This window comes from Tasmannia lanceolata, unplaced genomic scaffold (genome assembly GCF_043159265.1).
Source record: "Tasmannia lanceolata isolate RefF3 unplaced genomic scaffold, GAP_Taslan_0.1 ptg000002l, whole genome shotgun sequence".
Taxonomy (NCBI): Eukaryota; Viridiplantae; Streptophyta; class Magnoliopsida; order Canellales; family Winteraceae; genus Tasmannia; species Tasmannia lanceolata.
Genome location: NW_027518679.1, coordinates 56,299,233 through 56,317,715, shown reverse-complemented (window position 1 = coordinate 56,317,715; position 18,483 = coordinate 56,299,233). Strand labels below are relative to the sequence as shown.

At 38.1% G+C, this 18,483-nt stretch overlaps 1 protein-coding gene across 3 annotated transcripts; it reads left to right on the top strand.

Annotated features, from left to right (window-relative positions):
• Positions 1-686: 686 nt before the first annotated feature.
• LOC143880130 (F-box/LRR-repeat protein 17-like) lies at positions 687-14,129 on the top strand. 3 transcript variants are annotated; one of them, XM_077382908.1, is made up of 11 exons: positions 687-816; positions 1,992-2,093; positions 4,246-4,390; positions 4,501-4,685; positions 11,703-11,807; positions 12,084-12,181; positions 12,285-12,532; positions 12,629-12,695; positions 13,037-13,122; positions 13,595-13,693; positions 13,781-14,129. In XM_077382908.1, exons 2-11 carry the CDS (start codon positions 2,008-2,010, stop codon positions 13,838-13,840), a joined length of 1,179 nt encoding a protein of 392 aa, XP_077239023.1. In that variant the 5' UTR covers positions 687-816; positions 1,992-2,007; the 3' UTR covers positions 13,841-14,129. The 3 variants fall into 3 exon arrangements, 2 of the variants coding, with proteins under 2 accessions (XP_077239023.1, XP_077239010.1); XM_077382895.1 differs by having other exon boundaries at positions 687-1,429; XR_013251503.1 differs by lacking the exon at positions 13,781-14,129 and having other exon boundaries at positions 687-1,429; positions 12,285-12,524; positions 13,595-13,645.
• Positions 14,130-18,483: the final 4,354 nt, after the last annotated feature.

The window sequence follows — 18,483 nt, the reverse complement described above, 5'->3', positions numbered from 1 at the left end:
GGATGTATTTTTTTATTTTTATTTTTTTGGTATTTTGTAATAGCTTTTAACATGATCTGGGAAGTGTAGGATGAAGATAGTAGCGGCGTTACGGAAACAAGAGAGTGCAGATATCATTTCTTCTCTTTCTCTGTAAAATAGGTGTAAAATTTGTTTTGCACCCATTTTACGTCAAACAAAAACAGAGCATCTATATATATAGATATACTAGCATTAGAGCAGATCCCTTTGTGTGGAGGGGAGGGTTACCCTTTGTAGGAGGAGGTTCCGTGTTCAGGGCGCGATGTGACGGCTTCCTGATGCGGGAATATCGCTTGTGAAGATATTGAGACTGAGCAGAGTAGGGTGGGTCAATGGTGGTGCGATAGAGTTAAACTGCCCTTGTTAGTGAGTTAGTGACAATGCGAGAATTAGTGTCTAACAAGATCTGCTACAAAGCAGTGGCAGGTGACAGCAAAGGATACAATACAATCCCTGACTTGATAGTTGATACAATGAAGTTAGTGGGTCCACCATTTTCGATGTGGACCATCGTATCACATACGTAAAAGGGCATTTTCGTAAATTCATTCCCCCTTCTTACATTTGTATCAAATATGAAGATACGTGTTCGTCCACTCTAGCCTATAAAATCTCTCAGGGGAAGGAAAAAGATATCAGGAGATTCAGGACAACCGTGCACATCTGCCCTTCTTATATTTTCTCATTTTAATCTTACCATTTTAAGACGAAAGACCAGAAAAGGCTGTTGTTCCGAGGGCTAGTTTTGTAATTGAACACCTCCCTGCTCTCCGTCGAGTTTTCGACACAAAAATGGTAAGAATATGGCGCCAGAAATAACTCCAATCTCCCGCCGCCCCTTCCATCCACCCCTTTTATTCTCTTCCCCATCCCACACCTCTCTCTCTCTCTCTCTCTCTCTCTCTCTCTCTTTCTGAGAAAAAGACAAAAAAAAAATGGTCCTACAGTTATCCGCCAACGCCGCTCTCAACCGCGGAAAGAAGCGCGGCAACTACAGCTGCGGCCGGTGTGGCCTACCAAAAAGAGGTCACACCTGCCACGTAAGCACCGACCTCACCAACCCACCCTTTCTCACTCCTCCACGTCAGCAGCCCCGGCGTTCTCGTTCCTTCTCCGACGCATCGTCGGAGTACGACGCCGGCGAAGATGCCGCCGGAGATTTTTTTGTGGAGGTGGCAGGAGCTCCGGTGCCGGTGAGCATCTTGGCGGAGGTGCTTCGGAGGCTGCCTCCGGTGGGACTGATGTCAGCGGCTCAGGTGAGCCGCGGTTGGCGGGACTGTGCTCGGCGGCTTTGGAGAGCCGCCGAGGAGCTTCGAATTAGGGTTCCTCCTCGATCCCACCTTGAATTTGTGGGCTCCGTTCTTAACAAGTGTATGGGCCTCGTTAGGCTCTCACTCAGGATCGAAAGGTTATGATTTTGGATTTGGATTTGCATTTTATTTCTCCTTGATTTGAGATCTACAGTTTTGGGAAGGCTTAGAGCCGTGTGAATAAGGACTTAAGTGGGGAAAAAATGAAAAAAATGGAAATAATAATATTAAAAGATAAGTTTTGGGTAGAGTTGGATCACTGTGAATAAATACATAACCGAAAAAAAAATTAAAAAATTGAAAAAATAATCTGATAATTGCCAAGGTTTTGATTTTCCCAAGCTTGGAATTTGATCAGTTCCTTTTTAATTTGTTTTATAATAAACATTTGGGGCAATTCTCTTTCTGTTCTGCTGTTGCTCTTTTTGTTGAATTAATGGCTATACAAAATAGAAGAGTTATACTGATTTTTTTTTTCTAGGAGGTAGTACTAAAAAATTAACAGAGCAATCATATAAGAAGGGTTAAAAGACAAGGAGTTTGTTTCTTTGGGTTCTTTTTTATTTTCGTTATTTGATTCAATTTTCATTTAAAATAAATGATGTAAATAGGATTTTGGTAATCTGATTTTATTTTTATTTTTTTCAATTGTGGATGCAGTAATTTGGATGCGACGATGCTGGCTTGTGTTGCTTTCTCATGCCCTAATCTTGAAGCCTTTGAGATTCGTACGGCGGATACTGCAATTAATCGGATAACTGGGTATAATTTTCTGTTCTTCACTTCATTTGCTTCACATTGTTACTGAAATCTGTTATTGATTTTACTTTGCATATTTTGAAATTTCATTTTTTTTGCCTGTTGTTCAGTTAGCGATGTGAATTCAGATCTATTTGTGTGATTCCTTCTAAGTTTTATTGGCTCATGTTATTTTATTCACAAGTTATTATTTTGTTGGGATGACTTGGTAGCTTCTTTCCTTCTTCTTTTTTGTCAAGTAGTTTTTGATCTACTGATCTACATATCTTTTCTGCACTCTTAAATTTAGTTTCATTCTAGTTAAATCTTTTCCAGTTTTATTTAGCAGGGCTTTTTCCCCCTTTTCCCTCTTTTGTAAATTTGTCACCGATTTCTGCAATCAGATCATGTCACTATGATTTAAAGTTTGGTTTGGTTTGATTATTTTGTTGGGATGACTGGGTATGACTTTTATATGTGTTCCTTTTTGCTACTTTATCTTTTTGTTGTCATTGTTACTGACTTATGCCATTTCTTTTTCCTGCATTTTTCATATATTTTTGGCTGGAAAGTGTTGGATTTTTATTTTTCCTCTTATTTTGCAAACGTAGTTACTGATTTACACTTTCATATCTATTTTCTGTATGATTTATGGTTTATTTCCATTTATTTACATACTCTTGGGTCGATTGCATTTGATTCGTGCATTTGGGTTTTGGTAAAAAGAATTTCTGATCTATGTATAGTGGTCCTTTTTTGTGTGCTTTGCAGATTATTTGCACTGCAATGATGTTAACGACTTTTCACTCGCTAATTTTGTTATCATTTATTGCTGCTTGTTGTTGCTTTTATTATTCTCATTGTTTTGAAAATCTTACAATTTACGATTCAATTTTACGATACAAATCAAATCTTATGCATAACGATTTGAATCCCATGATTGAATCTTAATTTGTATGAATCTTACGATTCGATTGTAAATTTTACGATTCATGTGATATATCCAAATTAAGTTTTGTATAAAAGAAAATAGGACTTTCTTTCGAAAGACCTCTTTTCCTTTCTACATTACAAGAAGCCTTCGAAATCCCTCTCATTAAAAGAAACACAGAGGAGTTCACACTAATCGAACTAGTAGAGCACAATGAAGATGCTTGGGGGCATTACTTACATCGAGGTTGGAGACGACTATAATGAGGACAACACCGGCGCCTTCAGTCTTTTATGATTGATATTTGTCATTTGATGTTTGAGACTTTGATAATTGATATGATTGTGTCTTTTTTATTTTTAAGATTATTTTCCTCAATTGGTGGGGGTGGCACCAATTGAGGAGAAGATGAGAGAGGACCGCTTAAGATAGTTTGTACATATCCAACGTAGGCCTTTGGATGCTTCGGTGAGAAGATGCGACTCGTGCCAAATTGATGGAGTAAAAAGAGGTAGGGGCAGGCCGAAAACAACTTGGGTAGAAACAGTGAGGAAAGACTTGGTAGCTAGGAACATAACAGAGAACAGGACCTTGGATAGGATAGAATGGAAGAAAATGATCCACGTAGAAAAACGCAACTAGAGCCGGGATTAGAGCCGGGTAGATTCCTTTCACCTTCTTCATGAAATTTTTCTAAAGGATTCATTTAGCCGACCCCAACTAGTTTGGGACAAAGGCTTTGTTGAGTTGAGTTGGGTATCCATGTGCATGGGTTTTGATGAGAAATAGATGATTAGTATGTGTCAAGTTTGTTAGCGAACAATTCGTATTACAATATTGAATGGCTAATCAAGGTAGTTTCTATTTGAATTAATAAATATGGATGAAAAATGAATAATTGGCTGTTTATTATTCTTTAATTTGTTTATAATTTTATTTTATATATATATATATATATATATATATATATATATTGTGAATGAACCTTATGATTTACAACATGATTTACGATTTGATATGATTCGATCCCTATTACGATTTACGATTTGATTCCGAGTTAAAAGCATTGATTAATATTACTATTGTTAGTGTTGTTGATGATTGAAATGGTTTGATTTTTCCTAAAACTTTTCTAGCCTCCAGTTTACTGACATGATTTGCTTTCACATAGTAATGAAATAAATCTGCATCACGTAATCACTTTTTCCACATTACCTTTGCCTTTTAATGGAGTTTGAATATCAGGGATGAGTTGGGTCGTTTTGTTGCTGAGAAAAAAAGTCTCTCAAACCTCAAAATTGAAGGGTGCACCCACCTTGGCTTTCTCAATCTCTGTTCTTCGAGCCTGTCAACACTCTGGCTTTCGGATCTATATTCCATTTCAAAAATGGTGATTTTTTTCTCACCTTCTTTATTCTCGTTGCTTCCTCATCTCTCCATTTGACCTCTTGTTACCATTTTTTAACTAACCAAAATGTGCTGTTTATTTGTTTTTTATAGATCATCAACTGTCCTAATTTGAAGGAGATTTCTCTGGATTTTTCTCGCAAAGAGAATGACTCTACTGATCTTATTACCATGGTGGATGGTCTGGGAAGGAGCTGCCCTAATCTGAGAAACATGCACATTGCATCCATTCGACTTTCTCATGCTGTTGTGCTTGCTTTGACAAGTGCAAACTTGAGGTCTGTTAATTTCGTCATGGGTAGTATTTTATTAATTGTATTATTGTAAATGCCATCCTCTTTGTATAATGCTCATTTACCAGGTTTTGTTCGTTCATCTGATTTATGATTCTTGTCCTGCCATGTTATTTTGAATTCTGCATCTTGAGTAAATGTAATCTACTAACAAGGAATAACAAATCTATGCTAATTCTATACAGTTCTCATTATTGGGTAGTGGCATCAGGCATGATGGATATTATTTGTAAACCTCATGTTATAACAATTGTAGTAGTATTTCTTAGTCATGTATATATTATTTTTTATTAATTCAAACTTCACAGCTCAATATCTATATATCTTGGGCATCCAACAAAATTGACATAGAAGGCAATTTTTTCAGGTTGTCGTTGTTGTAGTGATGATAACCTAGTTGTTGCAGCATTGGCATTCACTCACAGCTTAGTCATCCCCTACAAAAGAGAAGGGACTTTTATAGCACCTTTGTTTAGCATCGTGTCGCTACAATTACTACCAAAACCCTTTTTTTTATCGAAATCTATAGCACCTTATTGAAGGTCCATCATGAGGGTTCCACATGCATGGGCTGTTTGACACCGCTATGTCCAAATACGGAATGCCACTCATTGATTGAATCATAATTGAAGATTTATCTCCTTAATCAATGAGTGCAATATGCAAGGTCAACTCCAACTCATGCAACACCATGCTTTGACAGAGACCCAAATATGGAATGCCACTCATTGATTGAAGCATAATTGAAGTTTTATCTCCTTAATCAATGAGTGCAATATGCAAGGTCAACTCATTTGCCAACTCATTCCCCACCATGCTTTGACACACGTCCAAATATGGAATTCCACTCATTGATTGATGAATTGAAGATTTCTCCCCATAATCAATGAGTGCAATGTTTTGAAAATCGGAATAGAATCGTAAACCGTAATAAGGGTTGAAATGTATCGGATCTTAAATCGTAAAATTCATACATATATATTAAAAATATATAAAAATTATAAACAAATCAAAGAATAATAAAGTAGTCAATTATTCAATTTTCATCCAAATCCATTAATTTAAATAGAAACTACCATGATTAGGTATTCAATATCATAATACGAATTGTTTGCTAAAAAACTTGTCACATACTAATCATCTATGAAAAAAACAGGCCATAAAAAAACATGGCAGTATTTACATGCACTATTTTCTTTGATGGTATCAGAGTATTAATCCAGTATACCCATCTACTACTGTTCTAAGTGTGATCATGGCCTCAATCAACTGCCCATACGCTGCATTTCTCAATGCTGGAAATTTTGTCTCGATCAAACTCTTAGATGCGAATTACTTGTGGAAAACCCAAGTTATTGGGCTCATTTAGAGCCAAGATATGGTGGGATTTATTGATGGAGAGTTCTCAACTCCCGCTCAATTTGTCACTACAGCATCCTCTGAAAGGGAATATGCAATTGTAATGGGCCTCAATCCACAGGATGTAGCATTGAGAAATTCGAATTGGCTTTTATATGCACGGATTGGGGGTAACATTAACAGAGGAAGTGCTTGGGGTTAGTTGTCAGGCTCGAGACAACTGCTGAAGTATGGAGTGCATTGGAAGAAGCCTTCGCACAAGACTCGGACTCCTAAGAGAGAAAGTTTACATAAAGAACCCTTCAACAATTACTTTATGATCACATTAAGAAATATCAAATGATGGAGCAATACCGCCACGAATTTAAGAGCATTTGTGACCGCCTTGTGTCCATTGGAAAACCGGCTGACGATCGTCAATAGGTTTTCTACCTCCTTCATGGCCTAGGATCAGCTTATGAGTCCTTCGTCATTGATGCAATGGCCGAAAGTCTTAGACCCATGATCAGACCATTGAAATTTCTTAGATCTATCGGATCGAAGTCTGGATGTTCCAGATTTGTGATCAGATTGGACGGATTTCCTAGATCAATGATCAGTCCGCTGAAGACTAGAGATCGACAATCGTACTGTTCAGATCGGAGGGTGGGCCGAGAATATTGCGAAGGACTTTTATCAGAAGACTGATCATCCAACAGTTAACAGGTGATATGAGTGCCATCAAGATCAATGGCCCTCTTCGATCCCATCTCAGTAATCAGTGTTGCATGGATTCTTTGCCCCCATGTCGAATCCGTGTCGACACGCGAATCGGACATGGATTCTCGTGGGACACTCTGGATTCTTGTCGTAGCCGTGTTCCGCACAAATCCTTTTTTCTGGGCAAATCCGATTCATCATTGTCTCTTTTAAAATATGAATCATGTATATTTTCCCTTTTACTTGGATTAGCGTGGGAAACACCCGAATTCTTGTCGTAGCCGTGTCCTGCACGAATCCTCTTTTTTCTGGCGAATCCGACTCATTGTTGTCTCTTTTAAAATGCGAATCCTATATATTTTCCCTTTTTAAGTGTGTTTTCTTCTTAACTTTATTTATATAAAAGCACAAGCCATACTCTTTTAATAAAAACCCTATCGCCTCGACCCGCTTCCTCCTCCTTCTTCGACTCTCTTAATAAAAACTCTAATGCCTCGACCCTCCACCCTCAAATTTTTCATGAATACATACGTACATACATACACATATTTCTATTATTTTTAATTTTAAAATTTTATTTTATTTAGAAATTACCGAATCCGGATCCTACTTTTTGGGGTTTGCCAAATCCGATACATCGAATCCGTGTCGGATCCCGACACACGAATCCAAATCCATGCAACACAGCCCTTGTCCAATCCAAAACCCGTTACTAACCATTACCACCTACATAAACACCATCCTCTAGACCTTATCATCCCCACCACCATCCTCATCTTGAACTTTCCCTCACCAAAACCCAACTTTTCACATGATCCCATCTAAACCTCCACCTTTCCAGGCTTCATCTATACCGCCACCTTCTACCTTAGGCTGCCGTGCATCAGGCACTACCATTCTCAAGCCACCCATTCCTTCCTACAAGGAGCTTTTGTGGCCTCCAAGGACATGAAACTATGAGAAACTCGCACAATCTTATGGCTCACGGGACAATTGATCATACTGGGGCATACAGGTCCCAACAATAACAAGGCAACTATAACAAGGCAACTGAAACAACCACAGACGGAGCAATAACTCTTACCATTCTTTCAATTCTAAAGGCGTGGCTTCATTCAAGCAAGCCAATCAGCTCGTGATGTGACCATGACCAACAACAAGCAACCAGAAAGCTCATCCGCAAATCAGTCAGTATCAAAATCAAACTTGGAAAAAAAGGTATTATTTTCCAAATCTGTGGAAGATAAAATACTCAGCAAAGACATATTGGACCCGATTTGACCATGGATTCCAAGGCAATGGCATTCCACAGGCATTCCAAGACATGTGCATACCACATTTCATATGTGATTCATATACATGTGTACACATAGTACATACAGCACATTGCACGTGCTATTCCTATAAATATAATTATGGAACATATACTGATATACAACAACACTAATGCACTTACGATTTTGATTTCAATATGCATTGTGGTTTCAATATCATTTCGTAGGGGTTGCAAATGGAAATATTTTGGTTGTTTTGTGTCGGTTTCGGTGTAAATTTAAAACTATGGCACATTCTAGCACTGAAGCAGAATATTGTGCCCTCTCCTCGACTGCCACCAAGCTCACTGGGATATCGTTTGTCCTACGTGATATTCGAATTCCTCTTCCCCGACCGCCGATTTTATTTTTCCATGAGGGTCAATCCCATTTTAATGCCCTTATCAAAACGTATAGATCGATTATCACCTTGTTCGTGAAAAGGTTGCTCTGGCATCCTCATCACTTGCTATGTGCCTTCCTCTCATCAAATTCTAGATATTTTCCCCAAACCGCTTTCCAAGGAGTCTTTCCATTGCCTTCGATCCAAACTAGGCCTTTGGCCCATTCCTCGACCTATTCCTCGACCTCTTCCTCGACCTCTGGCCTTTGGTCCATCATGAGGGTGCCATATGCATGGGCTGTTTGACATGGCAATGTCCAAATATGGAATGCCATCATTGATTGAAGCATAATTGAAGATTTATTTCCTTAATCGATGACTGCAATATACAAGGTCAACTTATCAGCCAACTTATGCACTATCATGCTTTGACACATGTCCAAATATGGAATGCCGCTCATTGATTGAAGAATAATTGAAGATTTCTCCCTGCCAAATATGGAATGCCGCTCATTGATTGAAGAATAATTGAAGATTTCTCCCTGTAATCAATGAGTTGGCGTAGCCGGAAGCGCGAAGAACTAGTCGGGGGTTGATAGACGTCGACCTCCGATCGAATAAACCTTCGAATCCACGATGGGCGCTCGTCGAATCCATGAAGAACAAGAATAACCCACTTTCTCTAACAGAGAAGAAAGAAGAAAATTTTATATTTCATAAAAGATGAACCGTGCAACAACCCTTGCACGTAGGCCTTTATAGAAAAATACTAACTTCAACTCTAATTAGGACTCAATCTAGACCATTGATTTAAACTAACTAACTTTGCTAATAATCTAACCAATAGCTATCGTTTATATGACTTACCCATTTGGAAACAATGCCTAAAACAAGAATGTGAAAGTTTCTTTTCTCTTTGGGCTGCTTTGCAAAAAATCATCTAAGTTGCTAAATTTGTTCAACTACCCAAATATAGATGTGTTTGTTGAAATTATTATTTAATTGGAAGGTTTCCCAAAGGAGACGGGCAACTTGGGCAACTTTCCAATGCCGTGCAACCCACGTCATTCCCCTCCACTTGAAGAGAACTCGACCTCGAGTTCATTGGTGATTTCATCGTAGAATCTCCAACTTCAAAGACCTTACTACGTTGATGCTTGGCCTTTTCTGCATTGTACTTAGATTTGGAGTCGTCATGCTTCTTTTTCTTCTTTTTGACAGCTTTGTATATCCGCCTCTTCTTCTTCTCCTCCTCTGATTTGACAAGGGGTTGTTTTAGTGCCAAACATAATTATCCCTCCACTTGAAAGGCTTTGGGTTTCTCCTCTACTTTTGATGTGCACATAACTTGATGCATTGCCATGGATTGTCTAGGAGCACAAATGGTAGAAATTAGGTATTCTTCCGTATTTTGCTCCTCTTTATGCTCCTCTACATCACATTGCTTCGAATCTTCAAGCTCGTCACCAACGGCTAGATGTGTAGCATGCCGACCACCTTGGAGACACTCATTGGATTTGTGACCCAATTGGTTGCACTTGTAGCACATGATCCGTTGCTCGAACTGTGACTCGTACGAATCATGACATGGGGCTTTGGTCATTGCCGAAGTAGAAAGAACATCTCCACATCCTCTTCCATGTCTTGGAAATGCATCGGCCGGCTTGCTTGTCCCAACAGGAAGATCCAAAGCCACCTTTAACTTTCACTGTCTGTTGTGTCTCTACCACGGCTTGACTCATGTAAAAAGTCATATGATCATAATCAATGGGTAGAAACCTTTCACAAAGGACTTGACGCATCCGTGCCCATGTCCGGATTGGTCGCTTCCCCATCCTTGTACTTGAGAGTTGTAGTTGATCCCAACATGCCAAAGCACCTCCCTTGAGTTTGATGGCCACAAGTTCCGTCTTTTTTTCCTCAGGAACTTCCATGTAGTAAAAAAATCTCTCGACCGCCGCTAGCAAATCAAGAAAATCTTCGAGATGGAGTTGACTATTAAAATTGGACAAATCCACCTTAATACAATAATTGCGATTACGAACTGCGGATTTCGGAGCGCAGTCACGAATATACCTCAGATGGATGATGTCTTCGAATTCCTCCTCGCTACAGTAATAATCGTTAGGAAAATATGTAACTCTAGGGCTGGAGCGTGGAACTCGACATAGAGCTTGAGCGTACCGTCGCCGATCACTGTCGTCGATTTGAGGTTGCTCGTGCTCAATAGGATAAAACCGTGCCAACGGCTCCGCTATTTGATTAACGGTAGCCTGGAGAGTGTTAAACATCTCCACCGTCACGGTTTCCTGATTTTCCCGTTCTCCGTGGGAAACCATGTATGGAACGTAGCAGGGCTCCGATACAACCTGGCGTAGCCAGAAGCGCGAAGAACGAGTCAGGGGTTGATAGACGTTGACCTCCGATCGAATAAACCTTCGAATCCACGAAGGGCGCTCGTCGAATCCACGAAGAGCTATTCTTCGAATCCACGAAGAACAAGAATAACCCACTTTCTCTAACAAAGAAGAAAGAAGAAAATTTTATATTTCATAAAAGATGAACTGTGCAACAACCCTTGCACGTAGGCCTTTATAGAAAAATACTGACTTCAACCGTAATTAGGACTCAATCTAGACCAACTAGCTTTGCTAATAATCTAACCAATAGCTATAGTTTATACGACTTACCCATTCGGAAACAATGCCTAAAACAAGAACGTGAAAGTTTCTTTTCTCTTTGGGTTGCTTTGCTAAAAATCCTCTAAGTTGCTAAATTTGTTCAACTACCCAAATATAGATGTGTTTGTTGAAATTATTATTTAATTGGAAGGTTTCCCAAAGGAGGCGGGCAACGTGGGCAACTTTCCAATGCCTTGCAACCCACGTCATGAGCGCATTATGCAAAGTCATCTCATCAGCCAACTCATGCTCCACCATGCGTGACACATGGAATGCCACTCATTGATTGAAGAATTGAAGATCTCTTTCCTTAATCAATGAGTGCAATATCCAACTTATGCACTACCATGCATTGCACGATTATGGAATGTCATTCATTGATTCAATCATCTTTTACTTCTCTTTTATTCTCCCATTCTTTTATGTAAAGGAACTTATCAAAGATTTAAAGCTACCATTATATATTGAATGGATATAATACAGCCGGCTCCCAAATCAAAGCATGGGACCTTTTGGCTAGCTAAATTAATTTTCAATTTTCTCTTCTTTTGTAAATTGATTCTACACTATAGTTTTGTAACTGATACTTGGTGAATTCCACTTCCAGGGGTTTGCGCATGCTTTCGCTGGTACTTGGTTCAGCAATCGTAGATGCATCTGTGGCTGCCATCACTTCAAGCTATCCAAATCTGGAGTTGCTCGATCTGAGTGGGTATGTACGATTTCTATTTGAATTTTAAATTTGTGATCTATCACTAACCCTATCATGTGTATTTAAAGAGGTTGATGGTGCACATAAGATGAATCAAACTCATGATCTATACTTTAACGAGTTATGCAAATACTAGTGCTTCACTCAAAATGCTGGTATCCAATAATCACTTAAATTTTACTGGTCGTGTTCACTTAAATTTTACTGGTTGTGTTCCTAACTTTAATTGATTTTATGATTATTGGAGCTCTCATGTGCCGCTGGCTCTGATTTCAGATCTAGCATCAGTGACTGTGGCATCGGAATGATATGCAATGTATTTCCGCAGACTTTGTCTAGACTCCTCCTTGCACTCTGTCCTAATGTCACTGCAAGTAATTCTCTATCAAGTTTTTATCTGCCAAGATGCTCTGCTTTTTGTGCGTTTATATTAGCTTATGTTCTTACTTATTTGAACTTATCTCTTTATTATTTCAGGTGGCATCCAATTCGCCACAGCTCAATTGCCACTATTACAACTCATTGACTGTGGTATGACCATATGTGATCCTAGTGTTCAAAATGTACATCTTGAAGGAGATGGATTGCCTAATGGCGACGGTAGTTGTGAACTAAACTATCAAAAGAAAGTAACCAACCCCAAGCTGCACCAAATGTACCAGAAATTAATTATCAAACATGGGCAGCTGAAGAAACTAAGCTTATGGGGTTGTTCTGGTCTGGATGTATGCTCCTATTAAAAAAGTTGTTCCTATTGCGCATTGTGATTCCTAGTCTTCGACACTTTTTAATTACTGAATCATTGGGTTTTTTCTTTGTAGGCCTTATATCTAAATTGCCCGGAGCTTAATGATCTCAATCTCAATTCATGTACAAATTTGCATCCAGGTAATTTTTTTAAAGTATAAAAGGTTAAATAACGCCATCTCCATCGGCTTAAGCATTTGGAGTAATTGGTTGTTTCACAATTTTATCTGATATTCATCTTCGTATTGCTAATACATTGTTTATTTTAGTAAGTTGTGCTAAGCTTTAATTAGAAAACACAAATTAATATATCTAATTGGGAAATGATATATTCGCCCCTTTCTCTTCCCCCGACCAACCCCTTGTAGCGTAAAAGAGTAGTCATAAATACAATAGAGAGGGCTGTCCCTGGGAAGAAAAGGGGGCGAATATATCTCTTCACTTTCTAATTTTGTTTGACTTTGGCTGCATATTATTTTCAGAGAGGTTGCTACTTCAGTGTCCCAATCTGGAAAATGTGCATGTTTCTGGATGTCAAGATATCCTGAGAGGAGCCATTCAAAACCAGGTAAGTGGTTTATATATAAGTATTAAGCCACTTACTTATTTTTTTCTAAATTATTTATATAATTATCTGTATTTAAGTGGCTCCCTAGAACTTTATTAATTGATGAATAGAATGCAATTAGAGATCCCCATTGGTAAATCAATGCCAACATACTATTACATAGACAATGGCAAATGGGATGGCCTTAATTCACTTTTTTGTGATTAATTTGGGATCTTAATTGATTCCATCTGTTTGTGGATTAGATCCAACAAATGAGTTTAATGACTTAATCCATCTTCTAGATTTCTTGCTCATAATAACATCAAACCCTCTTTTGGAGTTTGGGTTTGCTAAAATTAGTTTTTTGATGCAAACCTGTACATGGGATATTTTTTTTATCCATTTTTTTGTTTTGGTCTTTAATGAGATTCTATTTACAACCTAAATCTATATATATTTTTTAAAATATATGAGTATCCATCTTTTGCAGGTTTTCAATGATTTTACTTCTTTGGAAGACCAGTTTCCATGCAAGCGACTGGCAGATGGTTCCAAGAGGGTTCAGGTCCCCCGTTTTCTTGACCAACAGGTAAAACATAAAAAAAAAAAAAGCCTTTAAAACTGCACCTTTCGATTTGAATATGGGTTATTTGACATCTATCTCTTACTGTTGCAGCCATCTTGTAATGAAAAAGGAAGAACCCGGCAAACCCTTTGTGCTGTGCACGTTAGCTGATCAGTGCACCTTCATTTGCCCTTTGTGATTCTCAGATAATTAAACATTGATTACATGAATTCTTGTTGTTGTTCAGTTTACAAGGCTGTGCCTTAAAACCCAAATGGGTTTTAATTAGAAAAAGTTGTGGTGGGCTGTTGATGTCTTGCCTCGACACATCCACCCGTTACTGAAAGGTTTAGTTCAGAGTGAAAAAATACATGAAAACTTATTCATGAATAACTTGACATTGGGCCTGCATGAGTTGCGGATTTGCTCTCTTTACCAATAAAGCATCAGTATCATCATATTTGTTCTGCCTTTGTTATAATTTCTGCTGCATTTTGCTTCTAGTTGAAATTCCATTTTCCCCCCTGTTTTCGCTGCTTACAGGAAATTAGATGCCTCTTTGGATTTGCTAATTCTGTCATGTAGAAGAATTTTTCTAGTTCCCCTGATGGTTTCTTCTCTATCTAGAATTGGAACTATTTGAAATGTTAATTTCAGTTAGTTTTTTTTCTTGTGGGAAAGTTGGAGTTAGTTGGACCACTACCAGCTATATTAAAGAAAAGGGAAAATACTACCATCTGAAGAACTCAGTTCCAATACAATCCTCATGAATAAACAAAGTTGACATTGGAGAGGAAGTCTGCTGCAGCATTGGATGATCAGAAGTGTTTGAATGTAGTGTTTTCATGGTATGTCCAACATCCCATCAAGTTATCAAATGGAATGTAAGAGAAAATGAGAAGTTGGGGGGCCCTTGGATGAAGGATCTTAGTTATGTTGGCACCAAACGAGATCAGTTTCTCACGGAATCTGTCAAATTTATTTTCACTTTTCATGGAATCTGTCAAATTTGGGGGGTTAAAAACTAGTTGCACAACTTGCCTTCAATATGAGACAGGCTACTTGGACAGCCAGTCAGTATTAAGATCAATGTTAGTAATCCCTAGAAATATAGTTAATTATTATCTTTTCTGTACTTTCTATGTATTTTGATTAGGGGTGCAACTTGGGTCGGGTTTTACCCGAGCCGCATAGACCCGACCTGAAAATAACATGGGTTGGGTTTAGAAATCATGGGTCTTGGGTAGGGTCAGGTCTTAAATTGGAAAACTCGATTCAATCTTGGGTAGGGCCGGGGTTAAAGAACAAAAACTCGAAACCCTACCCGACTCATGAGTTTACTGTGACTTTCTTAAATATCTCTTGGATAACATAGAAAATTATCTTCCAATATATTGATACAATTGTTTTCATTGAGGTGATCATGTCTGTTATGTGGAAATATAGTGTCCATCTTATATTCATACACTTGATGGCATAAATTTAGAGATTTTTGGTGTGAAGATTTGTTTTTTTTTACTACAATCTTTAAAATTAGTCACTATCCCATGCTAAAAAAATGAAAACCTGATCCGACCCGAGAAACTATCTTGGGTAGGGTCGGGTTTACAATTCCCGGGTTCTCCACTAAAAAATTAGACCCGACCCGACCCGAGATAATTCTCAGATAGGGTAGGGTATTGGAAAACCCGACCCGCCCGACCCGAGTTGCACCCCTAATTTTGATGCTCCATTAATTAATTTAATTTCTACAAATGCAATTTATTACGTCTTTTCTAACAATTATTACATGCCTATTAAGATATTGTCAACTATATCTTTATCATCATTGTCATAAAAAAAATGTTCATAGGTCATAAAAAAAATGTTCATAGTTCATTCTTTTTAAAGTTAAGCAATAATTTCAAATATCTTTACATCAACTCATCAATACGTATATGCCAGCTCTATTTAATCAAAATAATCATTAAAATCAACAATGGATTCCGCACTAAATAAAAATCAAATCAATTGAAACTACAAGCTATAAACTTAAAAACGATGACGTCAATTCAAATTGCCCCAACTAGTGAGGCATTCCTCAAGATCTTTCTTTTCCTCCGCCATAGAACTAAGGACCATCCATCTAAGAGTTCTATAAAGATGATGGAAACACCCACGATATTCCAAACCTACTTAAATTGTTGCAATAGAGTATGTGGTCGACCGTCTCTCCCACTTCCACACACAATGCACAGTGATATATGATCCACATGTGTCTATGGTGAAGGTGATCCACCGTAAGGATCTAATCTAGAGCAGCTATCCAAGCAAAGGCACATACCCTCAAGAGGGCTTGTATCTTCTATATTGTCACCATTGGTGAGACTACAGAATTGGATGCAATTGTGTTGAAAAATGATTCAACACCGAACACTCCTGAGGAGCACCGGATCCAAACGCATTTATATTTTCCAGACTTCTTAATATAACAGGACAATACTGTCTATATTCTCCAACCCTTACATCCTTAACTCCAACTTTCCAATATACACAAATTTCAGATCATCTTTATCTATGCTATAAGCAAAGCTCACATTTATTTTCTCTTATTCCACTAAATTTGCCTCACACATAGGATCAAATGTGATTTGAGTACAATTTTTTTTTGTCATTTTTCAAAAAAAAAGAAAAAAAAATGTGATTAATTACCACTTTCCTCCATCAACATTCCTCAATAATAAATAAATAATAAGAAATATAATTTAAATCTATATTTTCTTTTTAGTTCAATTTTAGTAACAAACTTATGATACAATAGAGCATTTAAAAACAAATATAAAAATACATGCTACCAGTTTTCCTTAAAAGCTTGTTTGTCTTACGATATATATGGATTTGCTAGCGTCCATCGCAGAAGGCATTTCAGGGACGGCCTGTTGCAATTGAGAGCAGCCTCACAGGCTCACTTTTCCGTAGATCATTCACCATGTGGCTGCTCTCACATGTAACAGGCCATCAACAAAATGCCTTCTCCGATGGACGCTAGCAAATCCCATATATAAATCAACACACATGTTACATTGAATTTTTTTAAATCATTTAAAATGATGGACGAGAAAATGATTCAGAATATGATTATTTCTGTTGTGTACTCGAGTCAATGCTGACCCAAGCCCTTCTATCCAGCCAAGAGGTGGAGAGTCTCACCGTCAAAGGTGGTCTGCTGGTTGGACTCTCCTCCAATGCTCAAATTGTTCAGGCGGGGAGACCATGGTCGGCATTGTTTGCATATGGCCACACCCAATGATGGTTGTGAAAAAATAATCTTGACATTGGGAATTTTTTTTGTTATTTTGTCGAAAGCAGAATCCAACCCAACTCATGAAGATATCATTTTACGAGTTGGAGCTCTGATAATTATTTCTTCATCAAATTATAATCTCTTATTTCTTATTGCTCATACAGTAACTAGGATTGTCGTATTCTGGTAATTTGTTCTCTTTTATTTCTAATACTTAATACAAAAGTCTAGTGATATAAGACATAAGAGAGAGTACCTTCTTAGAATATATTGCTCAAAGTACATACATGTGAACATTAATGCTGTTTAAAGTGCAAAACATATATAAATACATATTGTCTGTAGGTATATAGGAACGTTCTTCAGTCACAAGTCACAAGTCACAAGTCACAAGTCACAACCATGGTTTCAAATTTTGGTTTCGGAATGTGTTTCGGTCCTCATCGGGACCGAAATTTCGAACGAAATCCAATGAAAGTAATATTTTATCTTGTACAAAATTTATGCTGAAATCACCAAAAATCTGGTAATTTTGGCTGAAATTTAAGGAAAACATTAAATAATTACTAAAATCTAGAATTTTTGGTGATATTCCTTAAATTTCGGTCGAAAAAAGTAACCTTTCGGGTATTAGGGATTTCGCTTTCGGTCTCCCCCGAAACATGAAATTTCACATTTCAGTTGAAATTTAAAACCATGGTCACAACAATCATGGACTCTAGGGTAACAACGACTCCAATGATAAATGCAGGCCGGGAGACTCCTTCCAACCACTGACAGTAGAAGGTCGTCGGGCTTTTGATTTTCAAGACAGACAATTGCAAAACCTTTTGCACCAAAGAAGTGGATGAGACAAGGACAGAGTTGGGCGAAAAAAGTTTCAGGTGGCCAGGGTAAGAGGCGGGGTGATAGACACTGATAATTAATACTCTTTAATATCTTATATAAAATGCGGCCACCTACAATATTAATTATTAGAGCCTCAGTTGTATTCGGCGTTATAGTGTAAAAAGAGAAGTCATAATACACTAGAGTTGGTGGCCCAAGGAAGAAATGCGGCAAAAACGTCACTTTCCTTTTTTTCTCTAGTTTCTGTATCTCGTAAGGGTCCTTGCTAGGGGTGGCAATGGTTCGGTTTCGGTTCGGTTTGACCCCCAAACCGAACCAAACCGAAATTTGAATCGGTTTGGTTTTACCAAACCGAACCGAACCAAAACTGAATTTTCGGTTCGGTTTCGGTTCGGTTCCGCCAATTTTGCCACCCTTTACTCATAATAATTGCAAATATTCGGTTTCGGTTCGGTTTGATACCCAAACCGAACCAAACAGAAATTTGAATCGGTTTGGTTTAACCAAACCGAAACCGAATTTTCGGTTCGGTTTCGGCTCGGTTCCGGTTCGGTTCGGCCAATTTTGCCACCCCTAGTCCTTGCCTGACCCAGCTTGCCTATATATGGAAAAAAAAAGAGACTTTAAACTGATCAATGGCTGAAAACTAAAGCGACCAAAGTGTCTGCATTAACGATCTCAT

Bases quoted from the DNA above. Each gene is read 5' to 3' on its own strand.
- LOC143880130 (XM_077382895.1), top strand. From the start codon at position 957: ATGGTCCTACAGTTATCCGCCAACGCCGCTCTCAACCGCGGAAAGAAG. The intron at 12,182-12,284 runs GTAATTCTCTAT...TTATTATTTCAG, and splicing joins CTGTCCTAATGTCACTGCAA to GTGGCATCCAATTCGCCACA. The intron at 12,533-12,628 runs GTATGCTCCTAT...TTTTCTTTGTAG, and splicing joins GGGGTTGTTCTGGTCTGGAT to GCCTTATATCTAAATTGCCC.